The sequence below is a fragment of the Sparus aurata genome, chromosome 10 (assembly GCF_900880675.1).
Source record: "Sparus aurata chromosome 10, fSpaAur1.1, whole genome shotgun sequence".
Classification (NCBI taxonomy): domain Eukaryota; kingdom Metazoa; phylum Chordata; class Actinopteri; order Spariformes; family Sparidae; genus Sparus; species Sparus aurata.
This window is the reverse complement of record NC_044196.1, coordinates 17,200,240-17,209,835: the sequence shown is the minus strand read 5'-3', so window position 1 is coordinate 17,209,835 and position 9,596 is coordinate 17,200,240. Positions and strand designations below refer to the sequence as shown.

Below are 9,596 nucleotides of genomic sequence, written 5' to 3'. Positions count from 1 at the left end.
TCCCGGAGAAAGCGTGATTGTCCGAATTTAGATCTACGATTGTGGTATTTTACAGTTGCCACTCACCAAACCCCTGGTTACCCTGTTACTGTCTTATCTTTGGCTGTATCTGGGGCTAGATTACTGATATCTCTGACATTGATTTGAGTAGATTGCATCTTTTTAGTATCTGACAGTTAAATGTACCAGTTATTTGCAGATGAGGATTGTATATACTCACAAAAAACATATGGTCATCTTATGAAATGTGGTGCATTGTTAAAAATGCAACACAGAAATTAGGCAAAATTGGTTCCATAACCATTGAAATCCCAAAAGTAGCCTACGTCACAGGAGGAGGCATCTGCTGCAGGCCTACATTTAAGCTATTTTCTTATGTTTTACGTGTTGATAATAATGCTTATGTATTTTCAAATGTGTGTTGCAGTATTCCATATTCATATTTGTCATTTTAAACTAATTTAAACCGATATAGGCGAGCAAAAAGACGAGAGAGAGCCGGTTATCTCCTCCATCAGTCTGAACAGAAGACTGCAGTGGCGGGGAGTCGGCACGCGGCGGCGGCAACGTGCGTTGTGCGTCACCGTGACGTCACAAACATGGCGGCGCCCTTTAGCACGTACAGTCGCTTTGCTTCCGTTTCTCGAAAAGTGGGAAGTTGCTTATTTAGCTCAGTTTTGGTCGCACAGGCGGCGACGTGCGGCGACAAAATGGACTCGGAGAGGCCGACGAAGGTTTGACGACGACTTTTATCCCGTTTTGGGCTCGTGTTTCGCTGCGTCACCGCTTCTTTTTAGCCGTGTCAAAACAAAAACATGCCTTATTCTGGTGTAACGTTACCTGCTGCGGTGCGTGACAGCTAACTAAAATGCAGCGCAGTTCCATAAGGAGTAAAGCTAACATGCTGCAGTTGTAAACAGGTTAGCGGCCATACATGTTATATTATCTGACAGCTACAGGTGTTTTATGTCCGTGTTCTTCCTCCACAGCTGGAGTTTGCGGTGCAGATGACATGTGAGAGCTGCGCGGATAAAGTCAGAGCTGCTCTGGAGGGTAAACCAGGTATTAAACGCATGTAACAGCAAGTTAACAGCCTCTGAGGCTGTTCCTTGTGCACTAACAGTGATGTGATGACTGTCACCTGCAACTGACAGCTCTGTGTAACGGTCTGGAGTTGTAGTTGACACAGCTGAGGACCGTGACTCAGCAGATTAAGCTCTTATCTGACCTTTCTACATGCATTCCAGTGCTCAGTACACATGTTAGTATATAATGTTTCAGTATAGGGGCATGTTTTGGCTATTTATACAACACATTACAGCACTAGTAAATTGTATATAGCAACATATAACATGTACAGACTTTACTGGGTCTGTCAATTCTATCAGTTTTTTCAGACACCAGTTGAATGCTAAGCAAGTGTAAACTCCAGGTTTCAAGTTAGTACACAGCCGGATGAACATAAGGAAATGTGGAGTATGTCTAAGAGGAGATCATACAATGCAACATGTCGAATTGAATTGATAAATGATGAATCCGTTTTGGGGGATTTAAACGGAACAACTCCTTTTTAAAGGGCCACTATGAAGTCAGAATTGTAATATTCACAGTATTAATGAGGTAATAATACAAACTCAGAAAAGACTGAATGAACAACCCATCCTCAGGATCCGCCATATATAAACAAAGTAAACCAGTCTGAAAATGTGATGTCCTTTAAAGGTCAGTTTGTTTTTTTCAGTCATGAAAACAAAGAGAGACTTGTTTAAGCTTGAAAAACAGTCAATAACTCACTCAGCCTTTCCTTTCACTGAAATGCACTTCTTTCTTTTGAAATACTATTCTTTTTTATTATTATTTTCACCGGACGTGCCTGTTCTTACATGTTTTTTTATATATTGTTTTTTTTATGTGTTGTTCTACTTTTTAAAAAAACTATTTATCAAGCTCTATTTGCACTGAAATGACTGCGCTTAATTTCGTTGTACTTGTTACAATGACAATAAAGAATTCAATTCAATTCAGTGAAGATCTTTCTACTCTGATTAAATTTCATCCCCCAAAGTGCTACAAGATCAACATAGTGCACCTTTAAAGATGCAATGTATAGTTTTTCTTGTATTGGAAATATGTCAAATGTGTCGACAGGCCTCACTATAAATAAAGATATTCATATGCATTGATAACAAACATCTTTACTAGCAATCAGTTTTCCCTGCCTTTTTAAAGGAGAAATGAGAAGCTGGTAGCAGGAGTGTGTATAATGTAGCTCATGTGCTCGCATGTGCGTCCTCATGCGCATACTCAAAACAAACCAGACAGGGACCCACTCTACTGGTGTTCACAAACTCATTTATAGGGTTTCTATAAGTAAACACGGTTAAATAAAATAACTTTCTTAGAAAGTTGTTTCTCTCTCTAGTACCATATTTCTTTCCAGGAAAATGAAATTATTAAGAGAAGTGACTTGTAAAATTGACAGACAGGCACAGAAACGACTTACAAGTGTGAGGAAATAAACGTGTTCAGTTTTGAAAGTGGACACGGGGGTAAGACGGATAAAGTTTGTAATTTCACTTGATGGAAAAGATCAGACCAGACCTGTTGAAACAGCAGCCCATGGGTCTACTGTGGCCCTTTAACGACCTCATTAAGGCCCTTTCATCATTTTGTAAGCGGGCAAATCAGCTCATTCATTAGTTATGTCTATTGCTGAGCACAAGAGTATTATTATTTCATCAAGGTTTTGATCCAGACTTTTTAAGCAAAGGGAATTTGCAAGATTCAAACTGCCTACTGCTAAGATTAGAAAGGTGCAATATATTTTGTATACTTTTGTATATATGTTGTCCAGTGATTCCGTTTCAATTTTGAAAACTAATAACCAAGCAGAGAAAAAATAAATAACACATTCTGAGCTTTACAGGTCAGACACAGGGAATGTAAAAGTCCGACAGCTTGACACTTTTTTCAGTTTTATTCCAGTCTCTTTTCCGTCACGTGTCTCTGTGTCTTTATGTATCCATCTGATGATCATTTCCATCGTTGTTAATGTGTCTGCAGGAGTCAAGTCTGTCAGTATTGACGTTGGTAAGGAGGAGGTGTTGGTGGAATCTGCTCTGACCAGCGCAGAGGTGCAGGCTCTGATAGAGAGCACGGGACGCAGGGCCGTGCTGAAAGGCATCGGAGGATCGGAGCAAGGTGAGTTCATGTTTACATCTTGTGTGTTAGTTCGGGATATGCAATAATTTAACAGATAATTCCACATTCGTGTGTCTTTTAATAAAAGTTCCTAACCACAAATTCATTCCCACCTGAGGGTTAGGAAGGCTCAGATGTAGTGAGTAAAATGCGATTATTTAATACAATTTGGCTCTTTAGTCTACACGCCGTGGTCCACACAACAACAACGTGCAGCACTTCCTCTTCTTTTCTTTGTTTATGTAAAAATGGAAGCCAATTTTGAAGGAGCATGCTGGCACCCACTGTGCCTAAATGGTGCACTTGTTAAGCTGTTGAAAGCAATTTGGCTTCCTATCATCTGCTCAAGTCATCGGCTATAATTCTAACCAATACTGATATTCAACCGCTAATTGAATTTCCCAATATTGGGCTGATAATAAACCATCCTGATGTTTATCAAGCACCACTACTGTTAGTGTTCAGCTTTGATACATCCATGTTTGCTTGCCGGCCCTTGTCTTCACTGCCTTCACAAACAAGATTCAGAAGACTTAAGAAAACACCCATGGAGTGGCTTTGCATGCACAGGTTGCTTATGCAGGTTGTTATGTGACTGTTCGCCTTGCACCTAAAAAAACTGTTAATATCTAAACCTTTATTTGCATCTAAAAACTGTAAGCAAAACGCACACCATGAGCATCATGCCTTAAGAATGCAATGGTTCAGAGTGTCTAGTGATGCGTCCTGGTGTGATCAGCTTCAATCTGGGCGTATTACTGCCACCTGCAGATCAGGGGATTAGTGTGAAACCATTTTACAGGAATGTGTATGTCACTCATATAAAAACAGATCCACAGTGTTACTAGAGGTCAAAAACTCCACAGGGAACATTTAAGCGCAATACATTATGATAATTTAGCCTTTAGCAGTTGGATACATTGGCTGGCTAAACCTGTTAATGGTGCTGTCATTGATCTCCCTGCAGAGCAGAGATTAATATATGAGACTTAAATGCAGCTTCAATTGTTGAGGCTTTGCTGCTGCTCACACGCATCATTAAAACACATCCTGGACAAACATATCACAGATCAAACGCTGTAAATAGAAGCGCGATTGCACCTTTTTTGCACCCCGATCACGTTGCAGCAGCATGTTTTTTTGCACAGCCAACCTCTGTGGTTATGGCTGATTATACCCCTCCACAACGTATCAGACGAGGATTTTAAGCCTGTGTTCTCGCTGATATAAAAATAGCTGCATGTGTGTGTTTCTGTGCAGTTTCCCTCAGATAGAATCCCACACGAGCTGAGAGGTATAATCTGATCACCTGAGACAAATCTGTAATGCATGTATGATGTGTGAAGAATCTCACTTGTGGTGTTTTTTTGTGACAGATCTGGGTTCAGCAGTGGCCATGATGGCCGGTGTGGGAAAGATCCAGGGGGTGGTGCGTTTCCTGCAGCTGTCCGAAGGCCGCTGCTTGATTGATGGGACCGTAGATGGGTTGGAGCCTGGAAAGCATGGCCTCCATGTCCACACACTGGGCGACCTGACACTGGACTGCCTCAGGTAGGGCTTTCGTCTCAGTGCGTCGGCCTTTTCGAAGGTTTGCACAATTTATGACAGGGATTTATTTTGTTTGAGCTCCAGGTGCGGTGATGTTTACAGCATTTCAAATTGAACTACCCGTGCGCTGATACGAGATCCAAAATGATATATTATATAAAGCGGGCGAAGCCTCTGGTGGGAAAGTATTTTTCCTCGCTGTCCAGTTCTCATCGATCCCCAACACGACACTCCAAAGCCATATTTCAATAACAAGTGTCCGGAACTTTTAGTCCAAGGTTTGTGGCTGCAGATTAAAATTTGTGACAGAGAACTTCCCCAGTAGGAGGGAAAATAATTTCAGGAAAACTTAATTTAGATGCTGGTCCCTGGGCTAGACGTTACTGTAGAGGCTCCTAGTCCCTGTGGAAAGTTAAAGTGTCTCTTATGAATAAATCAATTAAACAATAAATTAATAATTATTCAAATATTTTCTTGTATATTCTTAAATTACTGATATTAACTCCAGCCAGAAGCACTCCCATGCGGACGTAGTAACCAGTGGTGGATAAATCACAGACATCACTGAGGAAAAATCATAAAATAAAGCAGGAAAGATGGTAAACTCATACAAAAGGTTCTGGTTGAGTTGAGAGGAGTATGCTTTGAGTAGTTTGAGTTGAATGTGTGCTGTTACAGCCTCCAGCCCGTGTGTTTCGAGATGGTGATGTAGGCTTTTTATTTGAGGAGAATGAGTTTCAGTGTAGAGGCTGCGGATGACACTCAACATTGTTTTCCAGAGGAATCATGTATAATGCGGTACCCGTGAGCCTCGGTTTCTATTGTTGCGGAGACAGAGTCAGTCAGAGGGTTCAGTCGTAGAGCTGCAATTATTATTTCAACTGGAAACAAAAACTCCTGACTCCCTAGAATCTAAAACTTTTTGAACCTGATGAGCTTCTGCTTTCCGTCAGCGGCTCTCGTAACCGAAGTCTGTTCAGTCCAACAACTGTTTGTCACGACGGAGACAGGTCCTCAGAGTCGAATGATATTGCGAAATATAAAGAAATAGGAAATTTAGAAGCAATGTAACATGTGTCAACCCATCATCTTTTGTATTGTTGAGCTTTAAATTAAATTTCTTCTCTCTGACAGTTGTGGCGAGCACTTTAACCCCTTCGGAAGACAACACGGTGGACCAGGGGACTCTGAAAGGGTACAGTCATATCCTTTCTGTAAAACCTTATAAAACTATATTAGGGGCTCAAGGAGCAAAACATAAAGTAAATAGTGGATCCTCTGATCATAAATCCCGTAAGTCCCTCCTGAGATTTAATAAAACTTCAACACAAGCCAAATAAAAGATGTGACACCCCTCTCAGACGGCCAAATCGGTCCCACAGGAGCCATCCTGGGCTGTTCCATTCAAGGTGCTACATTTTCAGTCGAGTGTGTGAAAGAGCTTCAGGTTAAGCTTCTGTGTTACATCCTCCTTGTGTATTTACTTCTAAGGTGTCAGTGTTATTTACTCACTGTGTGTCATGTGGAGATTATGTGTTATTCTTCTCACGTGCAGTAATGTCGTCGTTGCAGCACGTAGGTGATCTGGGGAATATTGTTGCCGGACCAGACGGCAGAGCCTCATTTCGACTAGAGGACAGTCAGCTAAAGGTAACACACACACAGAGACACACGAACACACATACACAGCCTTAGTTTGCATTGAAAGTAAGGCTGGTAGATACAGTGTATTAAGCTTCAATGTTTTGGGAAGCAAAAATGTCAAACCTTGACATCCAAGCTTTTGATTTCCTGTTTATTGACACCTTGACGCCCACGCTGCAGGTATGGGATGTGATTGGCCGATCGCTGGTGGTGGATTCAGGGGAGGACGACCTGGGTCGAGGCGGTCACCCTCTCTCCAAACAGACTGGAAACTCTGGGGAAAGGTGGGTCAACAGCACTGGTAACACACAACAATTATTAATTAACGGTAAATTAGTAGTCAACTGTTATTATTTTAGTGTTACAATGAAATGGTTTAGAAACCATTTATTAGACTAGTATGAAGGTTTCTAAACATCAGTTGCAACTTCTTTTCTTTCTCTCGTCAGGATGTGCTTGTATAAAAGTTGAAATATTCGATTTTGATTTCCTTCACTGTTACAAACACTCCATCATTTTTGCTTCCTCTACAGACTGGCATGTGGGATCATCGCCCGATCTGCAGGTCTTTTCAAGAACCCCAAACAGATTTGTGCCTGCGACGGGGTGACGATCTGGGAGGAGAGGGACAGGCCGATAGCGGGGAAAGGTCGGAGCAAGGCCAGCACAGAGACACCGACAGCAAACCTCTGAACTTCAGTCCCAAACACTGACCGCATCTGTCACCTGTGTTTGAGAGTTCGAACAGAAAGAACACCTTGAAGAGAAACGCACTGGCATTTGTTGACAGAGGGTGAAGCGAGGAAGACAAAGCACTGAGGAAGATGATTCCAGACAGCTGGAGAGACGACCAAAGAAGAGTGGCCTTATTTTCTCGAAAATACTCCTGTGTGATTAAAATCAAATTCTCTTACAGCCACGGTTGGCGTCCTCTGAGGATCTTAAAAGCACTAAAGCAGATTAAAATGGCCTGGGAGTTTGTAAAGGTCACCGCCGATTAGCTAGATGTCCGTTAATGCTGTTATATGTTTGTATAACGTATAACCGCCTCTGACAAGACTGTCTCATCGCTGTCTCAATGGATGTGCTTTAAGATTTGAAGTTTCCATTTTGGCTGTATACTGGCTGGCATAAATAAGCTTCAAATTGCTATTAAAGCATCTAGATAAATTGCACAAGCCTTGATAAACAGTAGTAGTGAAAACATCCTGCTACTTGAAATTAGAGATTATGATCTGCTAAAAAAAAAACCATAAAAATAAATACAAAAATAAATCCTATATTTTTCAGTTTTTGAGGAAGATCAATGAACATATAGGATTTAAACATGCTGTGATGCTAAGGCCCACTCCACGGGATGTGTTTCTTTTAGGTCTGGGCAAGACGTCGATATTCGATTATGATATGATATTATGACTATAATTTGTTTTCGATTTTGGATATGAATATATTGTGAAAAGGCAGTAGTGTTGTCTCTTCCTGGTTTTAAAGGCTGCATTACAGTAAAGTCGTGAACATTTCGGAACTTACCAAACTGTTCGAGGTGTTGTAATGCTTTCCTTTACCCACTTATTCACTATATGACCACCACTGATGATTAACAGTAATCTCACTGTGTCAATATCGAGGCATTTGGTATAAAATATCATGATGTTCCTAGCATTTATGCAGAGCTTTTGAAAAAATGTCAAAATATCGAGATATGTATCGTATCTCACGATAAAGCCTAAAAACATTGCAATATTATTTCAAGACAATATCACCCAGCCTTAGTCTCAATTTAAGTCAGTTGTAACACCAAGTGTTTCGACACCAAAAAGAGTTAAAGAGGCAGCAGAAAAGTCAAAATGGAAAGCTAAAAGCAAAGGATAAATGGCTTCCAGGAGGAATTCCATTACTTAAAGGGGCACAATGTACTTGTTCTTGACTAAATAGTCTGGGATAACTGGACTATGGTTGTCAAAAGAATTTAGATTTTTTTCCACACCATGTGTTAAAAATGTCTAGTATCTGCAGTCAGAAGTGCTGAAAGACTAAGATACATCTATATAAAGAAATTACCTTCACCAAGGTCCAACAGTCCCTTTTTGTACTCATAGATACCAGGAACCTAAATACTTGATACACCCAACTCTGTCCCTTTATCCAAATCTGCACCAAAATATAATCTGGTCTATTTTGGGCAGAGACTCATCCTCCATCCAAACTTTGTTGAAATCCGTTCAGTAGTTTTTGTATAATCCTGCTGACAAACCTAACCAACAGACGCAGGTGGAAAAATTACCTCCTAGGAGGAGGTAACTGTCGGCTTCAGTCAGACTGAACAAAACCTGCATCAGCTTGTTCATTTGAAATCCATAAGGTGGTGTGAGTGACTTGGGTAAGAGAGATTCGAAGGAGCCTGGGAGGGAGAGTCAAATTCCATCCAGAATGAAAGGGCAACAGGGGGTAAATGTTTGAGGGTGGGGGGTGTCTTGGAGGATTGTGTGCTCAGCTGTTTTTCAACATGGAGTTTAAGTGTACAGTTCCTTTATAGTTGCTGCAACCAATTTTAGAGCCATATATTACAGGAAACTGACAGTTCTGTGCCTGCTTCACGTCCTCCGTTGTCTTCTTTAGATATAGAACATGATGACTGAAGTCTTGTATGATGATGTACAAATGCTGACACTTGTTAATTTTTCTTAATGTATCATTTAATTGTTGATGGGGAAATGATCAGTATTGGGATATTTGTGTGTTTTGCTTTGATAATCAAAACTGAGCATCCGTCTTGTTCCTGTGGTGCCTGAATAAGATTATTGAAATTGTCCCCAAGTGTTCAGTCGCTGTCCTTTTTCCCTTCATGTCTTTGGGCTGCAACTAATGATTGTTATCGATTGATACGTGAGAATTTTTGGATAAAAACTTGAGTCTTGAAAATGTCTTTATTTCCCATACACTAAAGTAACGTTTTAAAAGGCGCAGTATGTATTAATGGGCCACTTGTTGAATTCATACTCCAAACAAATAGGGTGCAGCATATGACCAGAGTAACTGTTAACTGTTGCTAGCTGTAGGTGCTGTAGCTAGTTAGTGAGTTTAATTAGTCGTGCAGTTAGTGGTCCTATCATAGATACTAGAACAAAAGATTTGGAGTAATAAGTGGCAAACTTTAAGGCCGACTGGACTGGAGACGTCTTCGATGTAATGTCAGAACTGTT

The 9,596-nt window shown here is 40.8% G+C and overlaps 1 protein-coding gene across 1 annotated transcript; it reads left to right on the top strand.

Annotated features, from left to right (window-relative positions):
* The first annotated feature begins 586 nt into the window (after positions 1–586).
* Positions 587–9,315, top strand: ccs (copper chaperone for superoxide dismutase). Its single transcript, XM_030430154.1, has 8 exons — positions 587–734; positions 990–1,062; positions 3,064–3,201; positions 4,578–4,752; positions 5,884–5,944; positions 6,322–6,399; positions 6,574–6,677; positions 6,927–9,315. The coding sequence occupies exons 1-8, from the start codon at positions 600–602 to the stop codon at positions 7,084–7,086; spliced, it is 924 nt and encodes a 307-aa protein (XP_030286014.1). The 5' UTR covers positions 587–599; the 3' UTR covers positions 7,087–9,315.
* Positions 9,316–9,596: the final 281 nt, after the last annotated feature.

Bases quoted from the DNA above. Each gene is read 5' to 3' on its own strand.
- ccs (XM_030430154.1), top strand. From the start codon at position 600: ATGGCGGCGCCCTTTAGCACGTACAGTCGCTTTGCTTCCGTTTCTCGA. The intron at 1,063-3,063 runs GTATTAAACGCA...ATGTGTCTGCAG, and splicing joins TGCTCTGGAGGGTAAACCAG to GAGTCAAGTCTGTCAGTATT. The intron at 5,945-6,321 runs GTACAGTCATAT...TCGTCGTTGCAG, and splicing joins GACCAGGGGACTCTGAAAGG to CACGTAGGTGATCTGGGGAA.